The sequence below is a fragment of the Cetorhinus maximus genome, chromosome 13, assembly GCF_964194155.1.
Source record: "Cetorhinus maximus chromosome 13, sCetMax3.hap1.1, whole genome shotgun sequence".
NCBI classification, from domain to species: domain Eukaryota; kingdom Metazoa; phylum Chordata; class Chondrichthyes; order Lamniformes; family Cetorhinidae; genus Cetorhinus; species Cetorhinus maximus.
The window spans coordinates 110,548,314-110,576,159 of NC_135891.1; the positions used below are offsets into that span (position 1 = coordinate 110,548,314).

The following is a 27,846-nucleotide window of genomic DNA, read 5'->3' on the forward strand; positions in this document are numbered from 1 at the left end:
TGGAACTGGCAGCTCCCTCCCAGGCAGGGCCAGCACAAGCTCCACACGTCAGAGGACAACCGCCAAGGTCATCGAGGCCAACAAGACAGCAGAGTCAGCAGGCTGTCTCAGATGCCACTCCGAGCGATGCGGCAGCACCAGGAAACGAAAACATAAGGCACCTTAGGCACACCACTGGTTTTTTACTGCTGCTTGTGTTGGCCTGAGATGAGGTCCTCATGATTTCTAACACTATTATCTTTATTTTGCATAAGTTTGTTTGCTTGACATATTAAATTTAATATTTCACCATGGCTGAGGGTGCCTCTTCTTCTGCATGTGGATGGTTTCCAAAAACGTAATGAGTGTTTTGTTGGACATTCAGCTTTATTAACAAGGCCCTTAGGTGACTGTTCCTAACCTGGCAGATTTTGCACTTAGGTGTCGAGTAAGGAGCATACAGCCCAGGCTTGTCCTGGAGGTCCATCTGTGGTGTGCTAGCTGAAGGTTCATTGGATTAAAGCCTCCTGGGTGTCCCTGCCTCCCTGCAGGATGCCCAGGTCAGCATCTACCCCCCCCTCAGCAATTCCCTGTGCATGCTCATCCTCGGACTCACTGCTGGACTCTGTGTGCAGCCGCAGCCACTGCATCAACGTCTTCATTGTCCACTGCGTTCCCCCCTTTCCAGTGCAAGATTGCTGAGAGTGCAGCATGCAACCACTATCACCAACACACAATCTTGGGGGTACTGGAGTGTGCCCCAAGCCATCCAAGCATTGAAAATGCATCCTAAGAAGACCGATGGCTCTCTCAACCACAGCCCTATGTGGCTCCTATTGTACCACTGCTCAGCTTCTGTTCTTGGATGGTGGAGAGGCGTCATGAGCCACCTGAGGGGATAGACCTCGTCACCCAGCAGTCATCCATCAAACCAGGCTGGAGCACTGAAGAGCCCCGGCACCTGGGAGTGTCTGGGATGTAGGTGTCGTGGGAGCTGCCTGGGTACCTTGCACAGACTTGTAGAATCATCATCCTATGATTACACACAATCTGGACGTTCATGTAGTGGAAGTCTTTTCTGTTGACGAAGGCACCAGGCTCACCTGCTGGCACATTGATGACCCCATGTGTACAGTGTATTGCACCCTGGACGCAGGGGAAGCCGGAAATGGCTGTGAGCCTCTGACTCACTGTCAGGCTTGCCTGGTCCCAAAGGAAGTGGATGAAGGTCAATGCACTGCTGTAATCTGCTTGACGCAAGTGTGGACAGCTGATTGGGAGACACTGCAAAGATCACCCACCGAGCCCTGGAAGGAGCCAGAGGCATAGAAGTTGAGGGCAGCTGTAACCTTCAAAGCCACTGGCATAGGGTGTCCACCCACAGTTAGCAGAGATCTCAGGCCCAATCATCTGGCGGATACATTTGACTGTCTCCCTCGAGATGGAGCCTCCTTCGGCACTGCACCTCAGACATATTGAGGTAGCTGCTGCGCCGCCTTTATACCCTGGCAGCAGGGTAGTTGCATCTTCTCTAGCCCCTTCCACCTTGGTCCACCTCTTGGCTCTGCACTCCTTGTGCCTGCACCTGTCCTCCCAAAGATGGCTCCCCTGGAGGCTAAATGTGCACTCCTGGCCTCCAACCCCTTCCTCCTCAGAGGAGCTGCCTCCTATGGACAGTTCAGCTCTCATTCCCAGGCCAAGGGAAGGCTTCCTGAAACCAGGCCCAGAAAAGATTACTCACTGCAATGTGTTGACCTGAAGGTGAAGAGTCCAGACAAAGCAGCTGGAATGCGTTTTAAAGTACTGCAGGTCACACAGGCAAGTTTCAATACATTAGAAAAATGAACACTTGACAGTGCACACTCGCGACCCCCGTGAGCTCTCTTATCCCGCCCGTGGATGAGGTTTATATAAATGTGTCCTACCCGCCTGCCTGTTGCGCCGACCCAAAGATTGCACGGCCAAAAAATCGGCGTTGACTGGTGAGTCAAGGGCCTTAAGTGGCCTGTTAATTAATGGCAGGCACGCGCATCAGACATCATTGCACACTTAGATAAAAGCAAAAAACTGCGGATGCTGGAAATCAAAAACAAAAATACCTGGAAAAACTCAGCAGGTCTGGCAGCATCTGCGGAGAGGAACACAGTTAACGTTTCGAGTCTGAATGACCCTTCAACAGAACAAAGTAAAAATTTACTTTGTTCTGTTGAAGGGTCATTCAGACTCGAAACGTTAACTGTGTTCCTCTCCGCAGTTCTGTTGAAGGGTCATTCGGACTCGAAACGTTAACTGTGTTCCTCTCCGCAGATGCTGCCAGATCTGCTGAGTTTTTCCAGGTATTTTTGTTTATCATTGCACACTTGCCCAACGAAATATCGTAATGGTGTGCAGTGATGTCGGGACGCTTGTCCGACATCACCGCGTGTCATTTTACGCGCAGGCATGTGGGGGCCAATGGGAAAATTCTGCCCCTGGAATTAAGAAGTCTGGTGGTGACCATGAAACCATTGCTGATTGTAGTTAAAAAACGCATCTGGTTCACTAATGTCCCTCAGGGAAGGAAATCTGCCAACCTTACCTGGTCTGGCCTATATGTGACTTCCAGACCCACAGAAATGTGGTTAACTCTTAAGCGCCCTCTGAACAAGGGCAATTAGGGGTGGGCAATAAATGCTGGCCTAGCCAGTGACGCCCACATCCCATGAGTGAATAAATTTAATAAGTTTAAAGTGAGATTATAAAAAATGGAAGTTCACGTCAATTCAGTGATTTCTAATAGATTTCCATCTGCAAGGACTTAAACAGTACATTGAGGAACAGGAAATCACTGACAGCAGCTTCTGTATTTTCACATTTAACTGCACATTTGTGAATGCCAGAAGCTGCTGCCAAGTTTCAGAGTAATGATGGTGAACATTGACAGTTTGCCATCATGCTACAAAATTCAGGCTGTTTTTTTTAAAAAAAGGTTCATGTTTAGTTACTAAAGAACTCAAACTTGTTTTCCCCAATTATACATTTTCAGATCCACTTATTATTTAATCACACAAACACATTGATCCAAAAGTTGATAGTTTCATATCAGTGTGCCTAGCTCCACAGGAAGAACAGAAATTTTAATATGACATCTTTAATATACAAATGATGATACTTTACCACCAATTTTGGCATTGTATGCAACACCAATGCCACAGAGGTTATTGGCCACAGCAGCCACTTCGCCTGCGCACCGTGTTCCATGCCTATTAAAAGATAAAGTTTATTGAACAATCACACATCAGGAGATTAACATATGGATTATGAGCCAAGCAGCTACTACTGACAACAGAAAAATGTTAATTTGACAGTCAAACCAGGTGCAATTTTAATTATATACATGTTATAAACAGAAATTTCCAAGTGGTTACGTAGAAGAGAAACTCCATACTATGCTCTGCTCCAAGTAAGTCAATATTTATTGGTTTGACAATCTCAGAGTAACTACATAATCATTACAGATCTAAGCTGTCCTGTTACACTGTTCCACTGGCAAAAATAAATCCCTTTAGGAGAGTGACAAAAAAAAAGCACTGAATCAAAAATATATTTAAATAAATAGAACTTCACCTAGTTAAGGATCTAAGAGCAAATTAGTCCTTTTTACCTGAAGAATACAGGATTTAAAAAGATATTTGAATAACATGATATTTTTGGTGTAAGTTCTCCAATCTTCTTCATTTGTTCTATACACAAGACAGAGTAAATGGAACACACACCATCATGTCATAGCCATCAGATTATTTTCCAGTCATTAGAAACCTTCTGTAAATTTTGGACATTTTGGAATTACAATTTTAAGAGTGAAAAATAAATTATAGTCCACTCATGCCATCTGGTGGCTGTTGTTTGCAAAGATGTGTATGATAATATATTTCATAAAAACAGAATAATTCAGTCAGTACTCTACTGTATATAGTTCAGTCAGTACTCTACTGTATATAGTAGACACAAACTTGGTATTCCATTGCTCTTCATCACGTATCCTCTATACAAGTTACTTTCTCAGTCAGGCATTGTATAGGCTGCAAATTAATTCTGAATAAGGGTATCACCTTCCTCCCCCCTTCACATACTGACATTCATTGATTTCCATTAAAAGGTCTTGTCATAAACAAAGACAAGCATCTTGCATCATCTAGGCCAACACCTGTGCAATATTAGGTCTGTATGGCATTACTAAAAATGCCATATTTGGTTGACGACGTTAAATCATGATAGAAAAAGTTCACTGTCTGTTCAGATAGACACAAAACCAATAAAAACACAGCACCACTTAAAGAGAATGCTCTCACTACCTTGGCCAATGTTCCTCTCTCGACCTTCATTGCCAAAAGCTCAAATCAATAGTCATTCATCTTGACTAGTGTTTATGGCGTCACACTCCACAAGCTCTTGCACTTGTCCAAAGGGAAATTAAATCAGTCACAAAGTTCTTTGGGATATCCCAAGAAATAAGATAACATTTTTTTTTTTTAAATCTAATTTTCTTTCTACTATTTATCTCCAAATCTAGGTCAGTGGGGCATTCCATTTTTTACATATAATCTATTGAAATATAAATGGCAGAGTAAATGTCAGAATCTTAACATTTAAAGAAATTTACAACTCACTGTGCCTGCCTACCTGTGATCACTAATTTAGATTCATTTTGAATTACTGTGCATATGGTAACTGTCCAACACCAAGCAATCATCATTCTATATAATGGATCAGCTATTGGATTACTTGCGTATTTAGTGCTGATTCAGTTGAAAAAAATGAACAACATCTTAAAAGTGTAAAGAACTTACCGATTTTCATCGTTAGAGTTATATCTAGGCTGAGGGTCGGGATCATTATCATTTATATCAAAGCTTGCATTAGGGTCCTGCAAATAAAGAGGTAAAAATCTCATCAAAAATAGAGCTTTCTGCTTATGTCTGTATAAGAAATTTCAGCTTCATAGTTGCTAGTATGTGGAAACTAAAAATATCAACAGTTACATTAGAAACATTTATTTTATCTCCCAGCTGAAGGCATCAGCTACTTGCTGAGTGTTCCACAGGTACCAGATGCCCTCTAGTATGTCACCCAAGCAGCCATATGTTTCAGAATATGGAAAATGTTATATGACCACTGGGGACATCATAACTGAACCTAATTATATATTTGACAAACATAAGCACATGCGCTTTTACCAGAAGCTACTGGATAGATCCAGGAGTAGATCTCCAATTTATTTCCCCCCTTTATTAACTCAAGGGCTTAGAGGGCAATCTGAGTGCTCCTACAAGATATCAAACTGGGACCCTGCTTGACCTTCATAAAGAAACTAATTGCAAACTACAAAACCATTACAGCTGTAGAAAATTACCAAAACTTATCACATTCAGAGATACTATTCCAACTGCATTTGATATTAAAGTGGTCTAAATATTCTGTTCATTGGTACATTTGCATACTCAAGAAAACACTTATGACATACAAAACATTTGCAGTGAGCAGTTAGGATCTCAAATGCACTGCGCAAGTTTGGTGGTGGCAAATTCAATTGTGGCTTTCAAAAGAGAATTGAAAAAATTATCTGGAGAGAGAGAAAATTTGCAGGATTACAGGGAAATGGTCAGGGAGTGGGACTGGTGGAGTTGCTCTCAGAGAGCCAGCACAGACATGACAGGCCAAATGGCTTCCTCCTGTGCATTAGCCATTCTATGATTCATCCCCTTCAGCAGTGTTTTAATTAAACATTAGGTGATATGGATACTGATCTGCATTACTTGGTTCCTGGCTACATGAGGAACACATTACATTTCATTAGATGGCCTACACATCTCCTTTCAATCAAATAAACATCAAAATAGAAAAGCCTATTTGAACATACATGCTGAACATCTGTTCTTTTCTGGAGAACTTTTCAAACTTCCTAACAGATTCATATTACTAGATTATTATGGTTCTCATCTCCAATGCATCCTCCAACACTTTCAGGCCATGGTCAAATGCAGACTTTAATACTGTCTGTAAAAGTTTCAGAGGCAGATGAAAGTGCATTAAGCTATTTCATACATACTTTTCTAATTAGTGAAAAATGGAATTAGAACCTTAAGTGAATTAGAAGCCCAATATTACAACAACATAATTACATTTAATGATGCATGAAAAAGTAATACAAGTATTTTTTTAAATGATGAAAATCATCAAGTTTCAACATGATGGTAGCATTCTCAGTCATAAGTACTGCATAAAAGCCTGACACTAGGACTGAAGCACATTAGGCAAGCAGTCATTTCACTGCACTGATGGAACCCTATTCTTTCAGATACAATATTAAACATATACTCCATCCTCCTACTTGGGTGAACATAAATTATCCTACAGCATTGAACAAAAAATAACACTAAGGGGGTTCTCCTGATGCCTTAGCCAATCAAAAAAAAAAATCAGCAAGGGGTTCTCCTGATGCCTTGGCTAATATTTACCTGATTATTTTTCATTCACTTCTGTCTGAGCCACTTTGCTGGGATATTTATCTACGTATACTTAAAATCCATTGCCTGTGAAGCACCTGGGACAGAGTATAAAAAGGTGCTATATAAAATGAAAGTTCTTCCTTTAATTAAATTATATTTTCTACTATTTGACTAACTACACAAGTGGAAAGAAGTACTATCGACATTCCCTGAACCAATTCCTCACTCTTGCATTTCTCCTTACTTTATAAGCTATTTGAGAAAGGCCACAATAAGACTGCAGTGGGTTTACAAGGTGCTTCTATTGGATCTTACATAATTTTCAGCCAAGTCCGGATGGTTCTTCTCTATTCCATCATCCAGGATGGTGACCACAATCCCCTTTCCTGTGTAACCCCGCTTCCAGGCGGATAGAACATTTAGGTCATTAGGAATCGCATTGTTCTGAATAAGATAGCACAAGCTTTTACTGTAATGCAGCCATTGAAAATAGTAATAACTACAGTATGAGAAAATCTTAATCTTATTCTGTGGCCCCTGGGACAAGTGGAAAGTACATAGTATAATTTTCAACCATTCCAAATGTATGAACATTTTAGGCCAGGCTACAAGCAAACATTTCACCACAATGCTGAAACAAAGTATTAAAGAAGTTAAAAGCAAAATATTGGGATGCTGGAAATCTGAAATAAAAACAGAAAATGCTGGAAAAATTCAGGTCTGGCAGCATCTGGGGAGAGAGAAACAGTTAACTTTTCTTCTTCAGAGCTAATAAAAAAGTTACTCATTTTAGAAATCTGTGCTGCTATATAAATTCATACAGATTGATTTAAATAAACTGCCAATTTTATCACATTCCTGTTGAAGCACTGATCAGAGGTCACTCCTCAAAAACAGAATAAGCAATCAGAATTCTTTGTATTGTTTTGACATGAAGTGGGTGGGGGAGGAGGTGCCCCAAGGTTCACGGGGGAGTGCTGCAATATAGGTGATTCTGTATTTCAAACGAGACGTTAAACGGAGGCCCAATTTTGAAGACCAGCAGGGGACATATCCCTGGTAACCTGGCCAATATTTATCTCTCAAATCAACATCACAAAAACTGATGGTCTGGTCTTGATCACATTGCTGTTTGTGGGAGCTTGCTGCATGCAACATGACTGATGGATTTCTTTACATAAGGAAGTACTTCATTAGCTGTCTTTGACAGCTCGTGGCCATGAAAAGGGCCATATAAATGCAAGTTTTTTTTCTTTTTTTTGCAATTTTGTCTATGACAGCCACTCTATTTTAAACAGTAAATTATTTTGTGTCCACCTCCTCAGAAAGGGCCAGGGTATGCAAATTCTTCCCCTACCAGTCAAATATGGTGCTATGTTTTAACAGTCAAACAAAATGTGCACAGTTAATAGCTAAATTTAATCACTAGCCTTAGCCCTGAAATCTGAAATTCTGAATAATAAGAGCAGAGTTTTATCTATCTATAGACTATCCATCGCACTGCTGGAATTCCATAGTAGCTTATTGAACAATACACTCTGACAACAGTGGTGCATTACAGGCTTGACTACACCGACATTATTGGCACGCCCTTCAAGTTAGGAAATTCTGATACCTCAGGTAATCTTATGATGTATAGTTTATTTTTACTCCTTGTATGCTCTTCACAAAAAAATCTGGTCATCGCACTAATACCACATTTTTTGTAAAAGTGAAAAGTACCCATTGAGAAACTCAAATATTAAACATTTTGCTGCACATACAGGCTTTACAAGCCTGAAAGGAATTACGAACTGAGTGAACATCCCTCCTTCCCCAAACCACCAATGTGTACTATATTATTTTAGGCCCCATGACTTCAAGAAAAATAATAAGCAGCATGGAGTTTCAGAATTCATTTGAATACAAATGCCACAGTGATTGAAAAAGGGAAATATATGCTTTAATTTAGCCTAATTAAGGTTCTTTAGATTAAAGGCACCACTACAGCCTTTTGCCCTAATACTTTCCAGCAGCAGGATCCAATTTTCAGTAATTTTATAAACATAGTATTTTAATACCATGTAGCGCCAAATTCATGCCAAGATACCATGCTTCCATGGAGCCCTCCAGCAGAATTGACAGTTTTAAATAATGAAGGATAGCCATGTTATAAGTGACTGAATGGAGATGCTAAACTTGCAGGCATAGACTTTGTTCATTTAAGGATTAGTTTAAAAGACAAGAGTATTGTTAAAATTTCATTGAACACTAACATTGTGGACCAACATGTTACTTGCAGTTGTGTCCTGTGGTAATAGGGTCCCAAAAGACAGCTGATGTCAGCATGTCAACTTTTACAAAGTTAAGACAGTTGCCTCTGTCATCACAGGAGGGTGGAGTAGTGTGTGCATGCAACAGCATTAGATACTGGGCTACATTTCATATAATGAATTATCTGTTGGCACTTCACAGCCAATTATTTCCCCCTCAAACGAGGTGAGAAAATGAAGCCCTATTGTGAACTGTAGTTTGGGTTTGAAGTTATTGTGTCACAGAGCAAGGTTTCATTGTTGCTTTAATGCTTGCTGTTGTCTAGATGATAAAAATCTCCAAACAAAAATTGCTTAACTTGAAATACTGACGCAGCGTGACAGACTATAGCAGACTCCAGAACTACATTAAACAGAAAGGTTTCCTATGGCCATGTGAGATAGATAAAATTCTGAGAGCAAGTGGGAGCAAAGGCTGCAAGAGTTCACAGAGTAAAACACCTGGGGCAGAATTTTCTGCCTGTCAGGCAGGCGGAGCTGGAGCAGCCGCCATTTTGTTCAGGCGGGCCAATTAACGCCCGCCCAGCGCATTTGCCAACTCCCGTGAATAGCGGGATGCAGCGGGCGTGCACAGGCCACCAGGTCCAATGGCGACCCGGCAGTCTGTTTAAAGGAAGGCCTGGCAGCCTCCTGTAGGCTGCGCTCAGTGGCCACTTCCAGGTCACGCCGCAGGGGGTTGGCTGAGCAGGGCATGCTGGAGGGAAGGGCAGGGGAGCAGGGCAGGCTGCAGGGTCTGCCACAGGAGCAGGGCAGGCTGCAGGGTAGGCCAGCAGGGGGCCAAGGCACCCCTCGTTTTTCTGATGGCTGCCTTGCTGCCCTCGAGGAGGTGATAACTCAGCGGGAGGTGTTGGTCCCCCAGGATGAGAGGAGGAGGCCCCCCCACATGACCAAACATGCCTGGGAGGAAGTGGCGGAGGTGGTGAGCTCCCACAACATGGTGCAGTGCATCTGGATCCAGTGCCGTAAGCACTTCAATGATTTGTTGCGCTCTAGAAGGGCGAGTACTATGTTGGCATTGGACATTTAACCCAGCAGGTAGCCTTAGCCTTTGAGGCCGCCCCCCCCACCTCCACTAAGTCTTACTGTCGTGACTGCATTGAATCATGTTGGGCATTTATCGTATGCTGGGTGGGCAAGCAGATAGTGCCCATGCTTAGATCAGACTGAGTGGTTCATAAGGAGAAAAGAGTTCTACCCCATATCATGTGTTGCTCTTAGTCGCACATGACTAGTCTGGGGGAAGCTGCAGGACATGCAGCTAGGCGCATACTCAGAACTCCAACACATGTTCTATTCACGGTGTTGAGATGGTGGAAGGAAAGCCTCGATGTGTCGTGGCCAAGAACCATCTGCTGCCCTTGACGCTGCGCGTAGTTGCGCCTCCATGCTATAGAAGCAAAGACCGTGTGTTTCCTAAAGTGATGTATGCAGAATGTGTCCAAGGCGGCCGTCTGGGGCCGGGGTGGGGAGGTTTGGGAGCAGGCATGCTATCATTATGTGACTGATCAGCAGTAACGGGGAGAGGAGGCCTGATATGGGCCATTGTGGTTGGAGTGCGACGCGCACGTGCAGAGTCCATGTGCAAATTGCCGCAATGAACGGTATTCTGTTTTTCCAGGAGAAGAATGTTCATAATGCGTCTGAGAGTTCGAGGACTGGAGTCGGCCACGCTCACCTGATGTTAAGCTGCTTCGAACAGGAGGCCCTGGAGCTTGAGGCGCCATGCACCCAGGTCAACTGGTGTCGGTGAGGCTGGGGTGGAACGGCCAGGTATTTGAGGCCAACAGTGAGATCCGCCATGTCTCCCAACATCCATAGCACTGATGATCGTTTGGTTTGTTATTGTTGCAATATTGCTCAGTCACAGTGATAGAGTCAGAGGTTTGGATCATAGAAAAAAGGTCCTTCGGCCCTTCGAAGATGCGCGTGTCAAACACCTTCCCAAGTCCCCTATTCCCATGGCTTTGTATGCCATGGCATCGCAACTGCACAACCAAATACTTATTATATGTTAGGAGAGTTTCTGCATCCACCACCCTTTCAGGCAGTGCGTTCCTCATTCCCAAAACCCTGTGTGCGCAAAAGTTGTTCATCACATCACCTGTCAACCTCATGCCCCTTACCTTAAATCTATGCCACCTGGTTACTCATCAGAGGGCCAAGGGGAAAAGTTCCTTTCTGTCGACCCTATCTATGCCCCTCAATTTTATAAACCTCAATAACATCACCACTCAATCTCCTCTGCTCCAGGGGAAATAACCCAAGTCTATGCCATGTCTCTTCATAAGTCAAACTCTCCAGCCCAGCCAGCATCCTGGTCAACGACCTCTGCACTCTCTCCACTCCAATCATATCCCTCCCATGAAGCGCATTTCACAACTGCACACAGAACTATAGCTGTGGCCTAGGCAGCATTTTCTGCACTTGGAACATTACCTCCCTGTTCCTATATTCTTTTCCTCAGCTAATAAAGGCAAGTATGGCATTTACCTGTCCCACCACCTTAAGGGGCCTGTCGACATGCACAGCAAGGTCTCTTTGATGCTCCTTACTTTCCACGGTCCTACCATTCATCGTGTATTCCCATGCCTTGTTTGTCCTGCCCAAGTGCATCACCTCACACTTATCCACATAACATTACATTTGGCATTCCTTAGGGCATCTGACCAGCCCGTCTATATCCACCTGTAATGTAAGGGTATCCTCCTCGCTATTTGCCACCCCACCAATATTCGTGTCCATAGGTTCTGGAAGATTGAGTGCACAATGAGCCAGGAGGAAAGGGATGAAGTGTGTCACTGTGTGCATGCTAACTGATCCACTGTCCTTGTTGTTCATTTCAGCATCAGAGCATGGCCACCAGGAGGAGCTGCAGATGCCCCCTCTCACACCCGAGGACCCTCAAGTGTCACCTGCATCACACCATTTCTGCGAGGCAGGCACCAGCAGATACTAGCACCTCGGTGGGCATTGCAACATCAGCTAGTGTCCCGGGGCACAGTGGAGAGGGCACTTCACAATCGCTGGAGGAGCTGGCACAGACAGAGTGCCGCTGGCGCCAGCAGTCGGAGGACTGCAGGTGACCAAGTACACGGTCAGTCGGTGCGAGATGATGTGCCTTGAGAAGACCAATGGCTCTCTCCACCACAGCCCTTGTGGAGGCGTGGCTCCTATTGTACCGCAGCTCAGCTACTGATATTGGATGGCAGAGAGGCATCATGAGCTACCTTGAGGGGATAGCCCTTGTCACCCAGCAGCCATCCATCAAGCCGAGACAGAGCACTGAAGACCCCGGCACCTTGGAGTGTCTAAGGATGTAGGCGTCTGGGAGCTGCCTGGGTACCTTGCACAGACAGCATCCTGTGATCACACACTATCTGCACGTTCATAGAATGGAAGCCCTTCCTGTTGACGAAGGCACTGGGCTCACCTGCTGGCGCCTTGATGGCCACATGTGTGCAGTCAATAGCACCCTGGACACGGGGAAAGCCAGCAATGGCCGCGAAGCCTCTGGCTCGCTGTGCCTGGCCCCAGTGGAAATGGATGAAGGTCAATGCACACCTGAACAGAGCGTCTGTGACCTGCTTGACACAAGTGTGGACAGGTGATTGGGAGACACCGCAAAGATCACCCACCGAGCCCTGGAAGGAGCCAGAGGAATAGAAGCTGAGGGCAACTGTGACCTTCAGAGCCACTGGCATGGGGTGTCCGCCCACACAGTTAGGCGATCGCTCAGGGCAATCATCTAACAGATGTAGTTGACTGTCTCCCTTGACAGTTGGAGCCTCCTTCGGCACTGCACCTCAGTCATATTGAGGTAGCTGCTTCGCCGCCTGTATACCCTGGCAGCAGGATAGTGGTGTCTTCTGCAGCCCCTTCCACCTTGGACTACCTCTTTGCCCTGCGCCCCTTGTACATGCACCTGTACTCCCAAAGGTGGCTCCCCCTGGAGGCTGAATGTGCACTCCTGGCCTCCTCCTTATTCTAGCCCTCCTTTCCTCCTCAGAGGAGCTGCCTCCAGTGGACATGTCAGAACCCAAACCCAGGCTAAGGGGAGGACTCTGGAAAGCTGCAGGCCCAATAAAGATTACTGACTGCAGAGTGCTGACCTGAAGGTTCAAAGTACACAAAGCTTCTGGAATTCGTTCTGAACTGCTGCAGATCACAGGCAAGTTTAAAAAACTTTCTGCAATAAATACTTCACAGACCAGACTGACAACCCCACTGAGCCCTCTTATCCCGCCCTTGGATGAGTTTCATTAAAAAGTCTCTTACCCGCCTGCCCGTTGCACCCGTGCGCAGACCCGAAGATCGCACGGGCGCCTGAAAAATCGCTGACGATTGACGACTTAAGGGTCTTAACTAGCCTGTTTAATTAATGGCGGCCGCGCATCAAACTTCATTGCATGCCTGCCCAGCGAAATATCGTGATAGAGCGCGGTGACGTCGGGACACTCACCAGACATCACCACATGTCATTTTACTTGCCGACATGCGGGGCTCACCCCCCACACATCAAGCAGAAAATTCTGCCCCTAGGAACAAGTATAGTATACGACAAGAGACTGGTAACTGTTGTAGCAGTTCCCAGTTTGTGCAGAGTTAGCAAGACATCTGTATTTGGCTCAAGTACCCCATAACTGGAAAGAAAGTCAGGTTCCCACAGTGTCCAACATTCTGAAGGATAAAATTTTATTTTTTTTTAAAAAAAAGCTGCATTATTGAATACATAAAATAAATGGCAATGAATAACTGGCTTGGCAATTTTAAAAAAAACTAACTTTTTTTTTTAATATATAGCCCTGGAAGCATTAAAAAAAATAATTTCACTCTGCATATTGCAAAGCTTTCATTTTTTGACTGGATCAGAGATTCAAAGCTTACTGTATCACTTCCCCTCCTCTCTCCCCCAAAGTACTCGTACTTACCAAGTACCATTGCTTACGATATAAAGGGTCTGAAGGAACAGAAAATGCCCGTTTCTGTCGTCTTTTTACTACCTGCTGTTCCAGCCACTTCACCTAAACAAAAAGACAGTTGTATAAGTTCTCATGTCAGAGGCTAAAATCTAAAATATTCAAAACAGTTTTAAAAAAACAAAATTAAAGGCAATAATGCTTAATAAATCTTTTAATATTTACTATTAAAAATGTTAGAGAAACAAGGCATGACTTAATTCTGCCAAACACCACCATAATCTAGACATATACAAATAATGCATTTTTCCATCATACTTTTAATTCCAAACTCTTTTTACTCGCCAGTCGTTGAATCTGCAAATTCATGCCCATCTCTCCAAGAACTCTGAATTGCTCAAGATTTCTATCGTGCCACAGGACTGAGATGGTTCATATCAATGTCACAAATGACATCCTATGTGACAGACAGTTTACCACAGTCATTCTCTGTCGGCAGTCTATCATCCTCCTCCAAACCCTCTCCTGTTGCCGGCTGTGTGGGGCGGCAATGACAGGATTGATTGGAATCAGATCAGAGAACCATCTGCAATTACTTTTCTTCCCATTCCTGCACCATTAACTTTGGGTGTTCCCCGCCCCAAAGATCAATCCTTGGCTGTCTCCAATTTCCCATCAGCATTTCTTCCATCTGAATGTTGGGAAGACTGAAGCCATTGTCCTTAGTCCTCACCACAAACTCCACTCTTTAGCTACAAACCCTATCTACTCTCTGGCAGGAAGATGCGCAAAGAAAATACAAACATTTTTATAGAGCTTTTCATGGCCTCAGGACACCACAGCTAATCAAGTACTGGTCACAACACAGAATGAGGCCAGTTCTTGTGTCTGTGCCAAATCTGTGTAAGAGTGCCTTAGTTCGTCCTTGCTCTTTCCCCGCAACCCTGCAAAATCTCTTTTCAGGTGCTTTCAGAGTTCCCTTTTGAAAACCAGAAGTTAAAAATAAAATCAGGCAATGCCTTCCAGATTCTAACCACTCACTTTGTAATAAAGTTTTTCCTCACATCACTGTTGATTCTTTTGCCAATCACCCTAAATCAGTGTTGTTTCACCAATGGGAACAGTTTCTTTCCATCGACCTTGTTGTAGGAAATACTTTTTGTACCTTGAAACTTAACTATTCTAATGCACTCCTGGCCAGCCTCACAGCTTCCACCCTTTATAAACTAAGCTCATCCGAAACTCCACTGCATGTATCCTAACTCACGCCATGCCCAATTCAGCCATGTCCTTGCTGACCATCATTATCTACCAGCCCACTCTTGCCCAGCACCCCATGCCTCAAATTTAAAATTCTCATCCTCAGTTTAAATCTTTTCATAGCCTCACCCCTCTATATAATTCTGCAACCTTCGCCAGCCTAAAACATTGAGAATTGGCTTTCTCCAACTCTGGCCTCAAGTCATTCCCCCACTATTAGTGGTCATGCCTTCAGCTACCCAAACCCCAAGTTCTGGAATTCTCTCTAAAGCTCTCTGCCTCTCCACCTTAAAACTTACCTCTTTGAACAAATTTTTAGTCAAAACACCTTTGGCTTCACAAATTTTGTTTTATTACAGTGATTTTTCAAGGTACTACATGAATGCTGGTTATTGGACACTTTCCTCCTCTTCTTTCCATTCTCCTTCAAACTTAACACCAGAATTCAGGAGGAAGAGGAAGCAACATTACCTATCAACAAGATTAAAGATTTAAGCATAACATTAGGTGCATCACAGTTTAACTATGCAGCCCAGTTAATTTACCTTGGGTTCCTTTTCCAGCCGTCTATGTCGCATTTGATGTGGATTGATGGATCGCTTCGACACTCCTTTGTGTTTAAAGTAGTAATAATGCCCATCTTCAAAAACCTGTTTGCAAAATAAAAGGCAACTCTGAAATGGCTATTTCCAGCATTTACTGTTTAATCAAAACTCTTTCTATGAGTCTTTCTACCACTGCTCAAGGAGAGGGAAAAACGAGGTCATCTAATCAGGAAGAGATCCCACTAGTCATTGTAAATTCTCCCAAATCATTCTGGCCAGATAGTAAACAATACAACACTATGTTGACAATTCAACTTTGAAAAAAATTAGGAAATCTAGGTGAAGGACTAAAATCCATCACTTGTACCAAGTTTATATTTTCATAATGTACATTAAATAGCAGGGCCAGTGCAACCACTAGGCAGTCGCCCAGAGCAGCAAAATACATGCAACTACATAAGTCAACAAACAGGCTTCAGTGGCAGGGATGAAAAGGTCTAGATTCACCGAGATACATATAGATTTCCATGTATTTACATTGTAGTCTTTCCCAAAACTTCATACTATATTCCTCATTTTGTTTATGCAACAGTTTTAAAAAATTTTTACATCTACATAGCTATTCCAAAACTGCAAACCTGTAACTAATATCAAAGAACATAATTTAATCTAGCCCACTCTTATCATAATAATTGATTGTATGACTTAGGCATAAAATCATCTAGTAACTGTTTGCAGGAACACAGTTAGTGTCAAAACTAGCAACCTCGGGACTGAGGCTGTGCCGGATTTCAGAAGTTGCTTGATTTCAGGTCAGAAGGTTTGGGTCAAGGGTCTCTTAGAGCAAAGAAAAAGCGTGCAAGCGACAAAGGGATAACAATTCAGGCACCCCAGCACACTAATGCAGCAGAGCCAAATTGTCCAGATAAGTTTCTTTTAAATTTTACTCAATTAAAAGTGATGCATGCCACAATCTAAAAATGTCTGGTTATTTGGCACATTTATCATGCCCCTCAAATAGTTACAAATCACCCCACTAGTTAAACTTGTGCGGTTATGTCATTGCATAACACAAAGACAACACCCATTATTCTGCACACAACAAAGTCCTACAGAAAATAAATCGTACAAGCGGTTAATACTTTCTGAACAGCGATGGCTGAGGAAATATGGACCAGATCCAGTACTTTCACCTCTGAAGTCTTTCACATACACCTAAACCACCAGAAGAGGGATGTGGAGCCTCTGATCAACATCTCATCTCAAAGAAGAACAGGATCATCAATATAGTAACCCCAAATACTGTACTAAAATATCCACCTAGATTATATATTAAAAAATGGAAACTTTGACTCAACCTACCTCAGAGGCAGGAGTGCTACTTTAAGGCAAGCCGACATTTAACATAACATTGATATAAATATGTACTGGTTCACTCGCCTCACACTCCTTAAACAGTAATACTAACATTAGGTGTCCAACTTGTGTCTTTTGTTGAAAATGAAGCAGTGAATTATAAAACTTCAGAGTTATTACATTAAGCTCCCCAATATCTTTTCAAAATTAGAAAGTATATTTCATATTATCACTACATTTATTCTGCATATTAGTAGCAAAATACTTCAGTTGGAAAAATTTAAATTATGGCCATTTGCTTTAAAATTGTAAAAAAAAAATTACATCAAGCTCTTATATATTTCCAGTTGATCCCATCATAAACAGTAATAGACCTGCAACCAACAGTACCCTGTCTTGTTAAGACTTCCTAGAACCCAAATAGATAGATTTCTACACTAGAATGCATTGTTTTTCTGGATTTCCTGGCTTGGGTATCCCTGCTGCAAAAACAATTCTGCAGCCACTTTCCTTCCTGTAGTGGAACTTAGTCTTTCAGAAAGAAGTTAAGGAGTGTAAACATAGCAACATCTACAGAGAATTACTTCCTTCCAAAACAGTTTGAAAACTTTAGCCTGGCGTCACACCATCCAAATCCAACCCCAAGCATGAAAAGGGATTTTAAAAAAAATACAACTGGGCACATCCACATTTTGAGTGGATTGAGTAAAAATACCATGTTACTCCACTGAAAGCATAAATGACTAAAGTGTCCTGGCCAATATTTATCCCCCAGCCCCAACACCCTAAAACAAAACGGATTATCTGGTTTTCAGGTTGCGGTTTGCAGGCGCTTGCTGTGAGTAAATTGGTTGTATAACTCCTGCATTATATATATATTTAAAAAAGTGATTACACTCCAAGGAAGCACTTTATTGGCTGTAAAAGCACTTTGGGACACCCCGTGGCGGTGAAAGGCGCTATATAAATGCAAGACTTTTATTTCTCCACCCCCCCCTCCTCCTCCCCCCTCCTCTCTCCTCTCCTCCCTTTCACTGGCATTGACCCATTGCAGCAAGTGAGCCATACCCGTCCTAAGTTGACGAAGCCGTGTTTGAGAGCTATCCTCCCTGCATCTCCTGTTCCACCAGAGATGCGGACAGCCCAGATGTTGGTGTAGAGCCGCCTGCCACTGTGAAGCTCACTAACAACGCTTGTGAAGAGAGCAGCCAACAAAAGCCGGCGGACACCGACCATAACGACACGATAGATCCCGATGCAACCCTCGGCTTCAGCCTCAAACTAGGTCATTTTATACCCAACCTGGTCCAGCGGTGCAAGATTGAAAAACTTCCTGCAACTCATTAAGAGGGAGGGACATTCCAATACAATGTTGGTGAGGGGCAGTAATGAGTTTCAAATCACACACACAATTAAATCATGAACCCCGGCCAAGGTGTGCACGGCCCTAATTGTTATTGTTTAAGTTGGAAAGCGGCGCTCACGGAAACAGCCGAATGCGGCCGAGTCCCCTCGTCCCCGTCCCCACCCCCAACCCTCGTCCAGCATCCGCCTCGTGCCGAGCGCGTGCCGCTGGCCAGCCCCGTGGAAAGTCGGGGGGAGGGGTGGAGCAGAGGGGGCGGGGGCAACGGTCGTCCGCCAATCACAGTCGTGCTCGGGCGCGACGGTTGGACGCGGGTGAGACGTCACCGTCAGGTGTGCTCGTGCTTAACGGCCGGAGGCGCGTGACGTCATCGGCAGGTGTGCTCCAGAGTAACGGCCGGCGGCGGGTGACACCTGGTCTGGTGGGAGGGATGGGGATCTGGGGGGGAGGGGTTGGAGGGGAGGGGATGGGATGGGATTTCCAGCTCAGCAAGTGATAAGACCGTAAGACATAGGAGCAGAAATTAGGCCATTTGGCCCATCGAGTCTGCTCCGCCATTCAAACATGGCTGATAAGTTTCTCAACCCCATTCTCCCGCCTTCTCCCCGTAACCTTTGATCCCCTTACCAATCAAGAACCTATCTATCTCCGTCTTAAATACACTCAATGACCTGGCCTCCACAGCCTTCTGTGGCAATGAATTCCATAGATTCACCACTCTCTGGCTAAAGAAGTTTCTCCTCATCTCTGTTCTAAAAGGCCTTCCCTTTATTCTGAGGCTGTGCCCTCGGGTCCTAGTCTCTCCTACTAATGGAAACATCTTCCCCACGTCCACTCTATCCAGGCCTTTCAGTATTCTGTAAGTTTCAATCAGATCCCCCCCTCATCCTTCTAAACTCCATCGAGTATAGACCCAGAGTCCTCAAACGTTCCTCATATGTTAAACCTTTCATTCCTGCGATCGTTCTCGTGAACCTCCTCTGGACCCTCTCCAGGGCCAGCACATCCTTCCTGAGATACGGGGCCCAAAATTGCTCACAATATTCTAAATGTGGTCTGACCAGACCCTTAAAAAGCCTCAGCAGCACATCCCTGCTTTTATATTCTAGTCCTCTCAAAATAAATGCCAACATTGCATTTGCCTTCCTAACTACCGACTCAACCTGCAAGTTAACCTTAAGAGAATCCTGGACTAGGACTCCCAAGTCCCTTTGCACTCTAGATTTCTGAATTCTCTCCCCATTTAGAAAATAGTCTATGCCTCTATTCTTCCTACCAAAGTGCATGACCTCACACTTCCCCACATTGTATTCCATCTGCCACTTCTTTGCCCATTCTCCTAACCTGTTCAAATCCTTCTGCAGCCTTGCCACCTCCTCAATACCACCTGTCCCTCCACCTATCTTTGTATCATCTGCAAACTTAGCCAGGATGACCTCAGTTCCTTCATCCAGATCATTAATATATAAAGTGAAAAGTTGTGGTCCCAACACTGACCCCTGCAGAACTCCACTAGTCATCGGCCGCCATCCTGAGAAGGACCCCCTTATCCCCATTCTCTGCCTCCTGCCAGACAGCCAATCTTCTATCCATGCTAGTACCTTGCCTCTAACACCATGGGCTCTTATCTTACTGAGCAGCCTCCTGTGCGGCACCTTGTCAAAGGCCTTTTGGAAGTCCAAGTAGATAACATCCATTGGCTCTCCTTTGTCTAACCTACTCATTACCTCCTCAACGACCGAGGTCAGGCTAATCGGCCTGTAATTTCCCGTCTTTTGCTTCACTCCCTTCTTAAACAGGTGGGTTACATTAGTGATTTTCCAGTCCTCTGCGACCCTCCCTTACTCCAGTGATTCCTGAAAAATCACCACTAACGCCTCCACTATCTCTTCAGCTATCTCCTTCAGAACTCTGGGACGTAATCCATCTGGTCCAGGTGATTTATCCACCTTCAGACCTTTCAGTTTTCCTAGCACCTTCTCCTTGGTAATGGCCACCATACTCACCTCTGCCCCCCGACTCTCTTGAACTTTGGGGATGTCACTCGTGTATTCCACTGTGAAGACTGATGCAAAGTACCTATTCAGTTCCTCCGCCATTTCTTTGTTCCCCACTACTACTTCTCCAGTGTCATTTTGCAGCGGCCCAATGTCCACTTTTGCCTCTCTCTTACCCTTTATATATCTAAAAAAAAACTCTTGCAATCTTCTTTTATATTACTGGCTAGTTTACCCTCATATTTAATCTTCTCCCTCCTTATTTCTTTTTTAGTTGTCCTCTGTTGGTCTTTGTAGGCTTCCCAATCCCCTGGTTTCCCACTACACTTCGCCGCATTGTATGCTTTCTCTTTAGCTTTTATGCTGTACCTGACTTCCCTTGTCAGCCATGGTTGCCTCGTCCTCCCTTTAGTATGCTTCTTCTTCCTAGGGATGAATTTTTGCTGTATCTCCCAAATTACTCCCAGAAACTCCTGCCATTGCTGTTCCACTGTCTTTCCTGCTAGGCTCATCTCCCAGTCAATTCTGGCCAGCTCCTCCCTCATGCCTCTGTAGTTGCCTTTATTCAACTGTAATACCGTTACATCTGATTCCAGCTTTTTTCTCTCAAATTGCAGAGTAAATTCTATCATATTATGGTCACTTCCTCCTAAGGGTTCCTTCACCTTAAACTCCCTTATCAAATCTGCCTCATTACACATCACTAAATCTAGAATTGCCTGTTCCCTAGTTGGCTCCACCACAAGCTGCTCCAAAAAGCCATCTCGTAGACATTCCACAAATTCCTTTTCTTGGGATCCACTACCAACCTGATTTTCCCAGTCTACCTGCATATTGAAATCCCCCATGATCACTGTAACCTTGCCTTTCTTACACACCTTTTCTATCTCCTGGTGTATCTTGTGCCCCACATCATCTGACCCTACGTCATTTCTTGCTATCGATTTAACTTCATTTCTTACTAACAAAGCAACCCCACCCCCTCTGCCAACCTGCCTATCTTTTCGATAGGATGTATATCCTTGGATATTTAGCTCCCAGTCCTGATCCCCTTGCAGCCATGTCTTCGTGATGCCCACCACATCATACCTGCTAATTTCAATCTGTGCCACAAGCTCATTTACCTTATTTTGTATACTGCGTGCATTCAGATACAACACCTTCAGTCCTGTATTTCCTGTCCCCTTTCTCATTATTGTCCCTTTATCTGATGTGCTTGAAGTTAGATTCCTAGCCCTTTCCAAACACACTGTCCTAATTTGTGTTCTGGAGACTTTAATAGCCTCTCCGAGGCTCTCCTTTCTTTTCAGTTTTTTCATAATTTTCCATGAAGTTGAATCCACCCCCCACACGATAACCTGCTGCTTTGTTTCTTTGATGGCAGAATGAAGACCTGGCATTTATATATTGTCCACCCCAGCTCCCTCCTCTTCAAACAAGAGTTATAAAGTCTATATACCCATCTTAAATCCCATCCAACACCTTCAATATTCACTTCCTCCACCACCGAAGCACAATGGCAGAAGTGTGTACCATCTACAAGATGCGCTGTGGCAACTCACCAAGGCTCCTTCCAAAAGACCTTTAAAACTCGTGGTGTCTACTGCTTAGGAGGACAAGGGCAGTAGATGCATGAGAATACCACCACCTCCCCTCCAAGTCACACACCATCCTGACTTGGAACTATATTGCTGTTCTTTCAGTGTCACTGGGTCAAAATCCTGGAACTCCCTAACAGTGCTGTGGGTGCACCTACACCCCATGGACTGCAGCGGTTCAAGGAAGCAGCTCACCTCTGCCTTCTCAAGGGCAATTACGAATGAGCAACAAATGCCAGCCTTGGCAGCTCACATCCCATGAAAAATAAAAAAGGGGCCTATCCTCCCATCTAAACCCTCAGTTATTGTGGCCTCAAGTTACTTTTTACAGAAAACTGAATTAAGAAGCCATGGTTTCTGCTATAAATGCTTGCCTTAGCTTATCCGCCGTATGGTTCTCAGGCTTCATCCCAAATTTTTATCTAAGTTGCTACAATTCTGTTATCAAAGGGACCATGGAACCAGAGACAGCACCTTAGAAACTATAGCCATGGACAAAATATGTGTGGGCAGAATAATAGCAGATAAACTTTGAGCCAAAAAATTGTAAAGTGATAAATTTCTACTGATAAAGCTAAGGATGAAACTGAAAGAGATGTAAGATCCTTAGTAGAATCAACTCTAAATATGCCAAACAAATGCAAAGCAGCAATTAACAAAGTTAATTGGATAGAAAAACAGAAAATGCTGGAAATATACAACAGGTCAGGCAGAATCTGAAGACAGAGAAGACAGAGTGAATGTTTTAGGTCAGTAACTTTTCATCAAATATGATAGGATGTTGAACTACTGTTAAACATGTCAGAAGAGGTAGTGATTAAACTTTATAGTCCTCTGATTACAGCACACCTTGAATATATTGCCGAATGTAGTCACTGAGCAATACAAAATGTCAAAGATAAAGGGAAGTGAAGGATGAGCAGAAGTATGGAGTTTGCGGGAGGAGAAAATGATTTAAGATTCAATTCAAAAACAAGTGAAACAAAAACAACCTCAATAGAGTGCAAACCTCCACCAGACTGCATTAACTCAAAATGATCACAATTACACCGCTCTTCCTTGAATCTTTTCCCTGCCTTCTTGATACCTTGTAACTACAATGCTGAAAAATAAATATTTTATTAAGAGCTACTATTTCAATGAGGAGGCTATAGACCAACCCACATCTAACAACCTGCTTTGAAAACTCTGCTCACCATTTGAAACAGTGACAAATTCTACCACAGTGACTAAGACAATCCACAACATTCTAAAACAATCAGCAACATTCTAAATCAAACCCACAACATTCTAAAAGAAAAAGTTAATTTGCCCTATCTCCCAATTTTATTGGATAGGTCCTTTGAAAATTACAGATCCTGATCCACATCTTCACCAAAAACTCATCAGTTCTTCCTTGGACCATATGCTATCCGTGTGCCAAGTTTCGTTGAAATCCACCCATTAGGTTTTCAGATATATTTACAAAAAAAAACAGACCAACAGGGACGGAGACATTACCTCTGCCCAACTTCACGGGGAGATATAACTATAATTTTACCAAATAAATTGCACGAAATCAAATGTTTTCTGTTAATGTTCCACATATAATGCAGCCCCGCGAAATTTTGTTGTGAATGTACGGAAGAGATTCATTGCTAGTTAGGAGCTGCAGCAATTTAAGTGTTACAGATATCGCATTGTATGAATTTGTTGGATAATGCTCTTGATCATCCTTTACTCCAGATGGCAGTCACATATTCCTTTTATGCCCTGGTTGTGTCTCTCACTTTGAAAGCATTCATTTTCTTTTGCACAGAAGTCACTGTGAAAGATGGTGAAAAGGAGAAAGTGCATCGAATAACAACATTGATATATTAGATTTGTTTTCAACCTGTTCCACTTTGGTTTTTGCAGAAGATGCCCTATTTATAAATGTTTTGCTCATATTAAGATAAATGATTTATTTTGAGGATGACAAATCAGCTTCTTAGATTGTGTAATCTATTTTTCAAAACATTTAACTTGTCAGTAATAAAAACAATTAAAATGCTGGAAATGCAGAGAATTTATTTACATCATTGCTTCATCTTTTTTTAGATGTTAATAGTACATTTGTAGCATTTTCTTTGTTCTATCTATTCACATTTTTGTCAGCAGTCAAGAACATCAGGGAAATATTTAATGATATTGATGATCACAAAGGCTATAATGGAAGCACAGAGGTAATGGTAATTTGGACAATTTTTTCAAAAGTCTTGTGCATTTTGCTTTTTGTGAATTATCCAAACCATGTAATCGCCTTAAAAAATTCTGCAGTGCTCTGAAAATTACATATTTCAATATAATACAATAAAAAGAAAAAAACTCCAAATGTTTGAAATCTAAACCCAAAGCAAGAAATACTGAAAACACACAGCAGATATCTGAGGAAAGAAGTGACAGGTTAACAATTTGGCCAGGTTCTCACAAAGCAGAGATTATAGGAATAGAATCAGGACAGTGGATTAGTTTTAGCTTGCTGTCGCAAAGAGCTGCATAGATACTTTCACCAAAACAGTTGCCTACTATGCCATAAAACTCCAAGGTTGCCTAGAGATACTGACAGTCCTGCAGCATTTCTAGTCATTTGTGCATCTAAATAGATCTTGCCTTCTATATACATCACAAAAATGGGCCATTCGGCCCAACTGGGCCATGCCAGTGCATATGCTCCACACGAACCACCTCCCGCCCTTCTTCATCTAATCCCATTAATGTATCCCTTTATTCATTTTTCCATCATATGTTTAACTAGATTATCCTGAAGTTCTTTACTCAAGAGCATTGCAGATGTTACACCCTTGTTCAAAAAAGGGTATAAGGATAAGCCCAGCAACTACAGAGCAGTTAGTTTAATGTTGTTAGTGGGAAAACTCTTAGAATCAATAGTCCGGGACAAAATTAACAGTCTCTTGGACAAATGTGGATTAATTAAGGAAAGCCTGCATGGATTTGTTAAGAGCAAATCGTGTTCAACTAAATTGAGTTTTTTGATGAAGGCAACAGAGAGGGATGATGAGGGTACAGGTTATGATGAACTTTTAATAAAACACCGAGCTCAGCCTCAACTGGAGTATTGTATCTAAATCTGGATACCACACTTTAGGAAGGTGTGAAAGCTTTACAGAGGATGCAGAAAAGAGTTACAAAATTGGTTCCAAGGATGAGGGGCTTCAGTTACGATGATAGATTAGAAAAGTTAGGGTTGTTCTCCTTAGAGAAGGTTGAGAGGAAATTTGATAGAGGTGTTCAAAATCATGAGGGGTCTGGACAGAGCAGACAGCGAGAAACTGCTCCCATTGGCAGAAAGGCCGAGGACCAGGCAACACTGATTTAAGATAATTCGAAAAAGAACCCAAGACGACATGAGGAAAAGCCTTTTTTTAATGCATTGAGTGGTTAGGATCTGGAACGTGTTGTCTAAGATTGTGGTGGAGGCAGATTCAATCATGGCTTTCAAAAGTGTGTTGAATAATTATCTGAAGAGTGAAAATTTGCAGGGATATGGGAAAAAGTGGGGAATGAGGCTAGCTGAGTTGAGCTTGTAGGGAGCCGGCACAGACGCAACAGGCCGAATGGCCTCCCCTCCATGCTGTAGCCATCGTATGATTGTCACCTCACTTACTACTTATGTTCACATTATGGCCACTCTGTGCAAAAATAAGTTTCTCCTGAATTCCCTATTGCATTTTTTTAAAGTAATTACCTTATATTTTTGGCCTCAGTTTTGGTCTCCCTGCAAACTGAGCCATTTTCACTACATCTACCCTATCCCAACAAATGGACAGCAAATGCTGCCCTTGCCAGTGCCTCCCACATCCCATAAAAGAACAAATTTAAATAAATCATAATATTAAAGACCCCTTTATCGGGTCACCTTGAGTCTTCTCTTTTTCACAGCAAAGTGCCCTAGCTGTTCAATCTTGCCTGATAAGTATAATCTCTCAGTTCTGGTTTAATTCTAGTAAATCTTTTTTTTTGCACTTATACACTTATATAACATGGAGACCAGAACTGTGCACTGTACTCCAGAAATGAGTAACTGCGATCCCACTTGTTGGATCTGCTTGCCAATGGCTTTTTTTTTCCCCCCCCAATCGCTTCAAGGGTAAATTATCAAACAAAAGAGCAGGATTGAGATATCAACGGTAGCTCCAATTGGACAACCAGTACGTCAATCAGAGGATGATGCCGGAAACGTGACAAAGGGATTGAGTAAACATTAAACGGATTGGGAAAAAGGCTTCAGAGTCAGCAGTTGCTGGATTAGTAGGACTGCTGCCATCAGCGGAAAGAGCTGGGGTTTAGCGGTGTCTGTTGCTACCTTTCGTACTGAAGCTGAAGTGAAGGTGGGAAAAAAAAATACAAATTCATTGCAAAATGCCGACCTTACGTGAGCGCTTTGAGAGTTTCCTGAACGAGAAGAACTTCTTCACCAATATTCTAGGGAAGATTGAGGAGAAGACTGGCGTGCGGAAATATAATCTGGCTACAGGTAGGTTATAGAGGCTTGGAAGCAGCCATTGCAGGTCCTGCTGCGTGCAAACTTGTGCTGGCTCCTAGTATTGCATTTTTTTAAAAAAAGTTTTTATATGTAAGGAGTTCAGTTTGCATTCGTTAAAAAAAATAACCCAAAACTGCGGACTGTTTGGAATAGCGTGACTAGTAAATGCCAAAAAGTGGAGCATTACTTGGGGCTGTGACTGGTTTGGTCCTATTGCATTTTAACGCATCTGTTGGCTCCATATAGTCCGGTCTGTTACTCGGTGCTCCGGGTTTTAGTTGCGTTAGGAGGAGTCAGAAGACCATCAAGAATCTGCACCTTTACTGTGAAGTGTCTGTATGGTTCACTCAGGATCTTTGCTTTCCACTAAAAGTGTTTGCCAGGCGGTTTTGTTTGCAAGCATCAGCTGTAGCGATTTAAATGTCTTCGTTAGTTCATCAAAATGACATGTGACCGTTTTGTCCCAAAGGGCATGCATTCTTAAATTTTGGATATTTTTATAATCATTTAATTCAAATGTATATACTGGACGAATTGCTCTTTTTTTAAAAGCTGTTAACTGGTGTGTAATTTTGTGTATTGAAACCTGATTATATAAAAAGGGGAAGGAGAAGAAAAATTGAAACTGGTTTTAATTGTACTAAGTGGTGATAAGAAAATTGAGAACCCTGTTACCTAAAAGATATTTTAAAGGAGTAATATTGCAGATATTGGCTGTGGAAAGTTTTTACAGCTAGAATTTGGACCTCCCTTGCTTTGGAGTTTGTGAACTTTCTGTACATAATGGAGAATCATGCACAGAACTGGTTTCATATCATAGGGTATAGAGGCAAGTGCCAAAAAAGTTTATAAATCTAATGGCAAAACTAAGATGTTGTATGTATTGGGGGAGGGGAAGGGAGGAGGGGGAAGGGAGGAGGGGGAGGGGGAGGGGGGGGTGGGGAGAGAGGGAGAGAATGAACAGGCTGGGATTCTTTTCTCTTAAAGAGAAAGCTGAGGGGTGACCTGCTAGAGATCTGTAGGTTTGAGGGAGTTTGATTAGAAATTATGTAAGATAGTTATCGATAAATTTAATAGGGAGTTGGGGGAATTCTGTGGTCAGAAATAGGAACCCACTGAAACAAGAAGTAGTTGAGGTGCATTTAAAAAGGAACTAGATAAACACGAGTGAGAAAAGAATAGGTGGTTCTGGTAGAATTAGATGAAGAAAAGCTGGAGGAGGCTCATGTGTTGCATAAACACTGAACCAATTGGGCCTATTTGCCAGCGCTTTGTACATTTTATGTAATAATGCAGCCCTGCTTTTTGAAGCCGCATTTGGGTATGATCCAATCCTCGCCAAGCCCCCCTGCTATATGCAAAAGCTTTAAAAGATAGGGTTTACATTTCTGGGGTCAATGTAAGTATGGCTTTTAAATGTGCCCACCTCCTCCAGCATTCACTTCCCAGATCTCTCTGCACCTTCAAAAAACCTCCTTTTAAAATCTAATCCCTTGACAGAGTGCTT

At 42.9% G+C, this 27,846-nt stretch overlaps 2 protein-coding genes across 7 annotated transcripts in view; one reads left to right on the forward strand and one right to left on the reverse strand.

Annotated features, from left to right (window-relative positions):
- Window positions 1–18,322, reverse strand: part of LOC144688940 (furin-like) — a 44,759-nt gene extending 26,437 nt beyond the window's left edge. For 2 of the 5 annotated variants that reach the window (XM_078555993.1, XM_078555997.1), the window contains exons 1-6: window positions 17,925–18,281; window positions 15,501–15,605; window positions 13,708–13,800; window positions 6,783–6,911; window positions 4,809–4,885; window positions 3,136–3,221 (exon numbers count right to left, since the gene is read on the reverse strand). In XM_078555993.1, coding sequence (XP_078412119.1) covers window positions 3,136–3,221; window positions 4,809–4,885; window positions 6,783–6,911; window positions 13,708–13,800; window positions 15,501–15,605; window positions 17,925–18,092 — 658 coding nt within the window. In that variant the 5' untranslated portion in view covers window positions 18,093–18,281. Of the gene's footprint in view, window positions 1–3,135; window positions 3,222–4,808; window positions 4,886–6,782; window positions 6,912–13,707; window positions 13,801–15,500; window positions 15,606–17,924 lie in introns of all 5 variants that reach the window. The other 3 variants (XM_078555995.1, XM_078555994.1, XM_078555996.1) reach the window with 3 other exon arrangements.
- Window positions 18,323–26,048: 7,726 nt separating this feature from the next.
- Window positions 26,049–27,846, forward strand: part of LOC144688952 (receptor expression-enhancing protein 6-like) — a 38,576-nt gene continuing 36,778 nt past the window's right edge. For both annotated transcript variants that reach the window (XM_078556021.1, XM_078556022.1), the window contains exon 1: window positions 26,049–26,330. In XM_078556021.1, coding sequence (XP_078412147.1) covers window positions 26,216–26,330 — 115 coding nt within the window. In that variant the 5' untranslated portion in view covers window positions 26,049–26,215. The remainder of the gene's footprint in view (window positions 26,331–27,846) is intronic.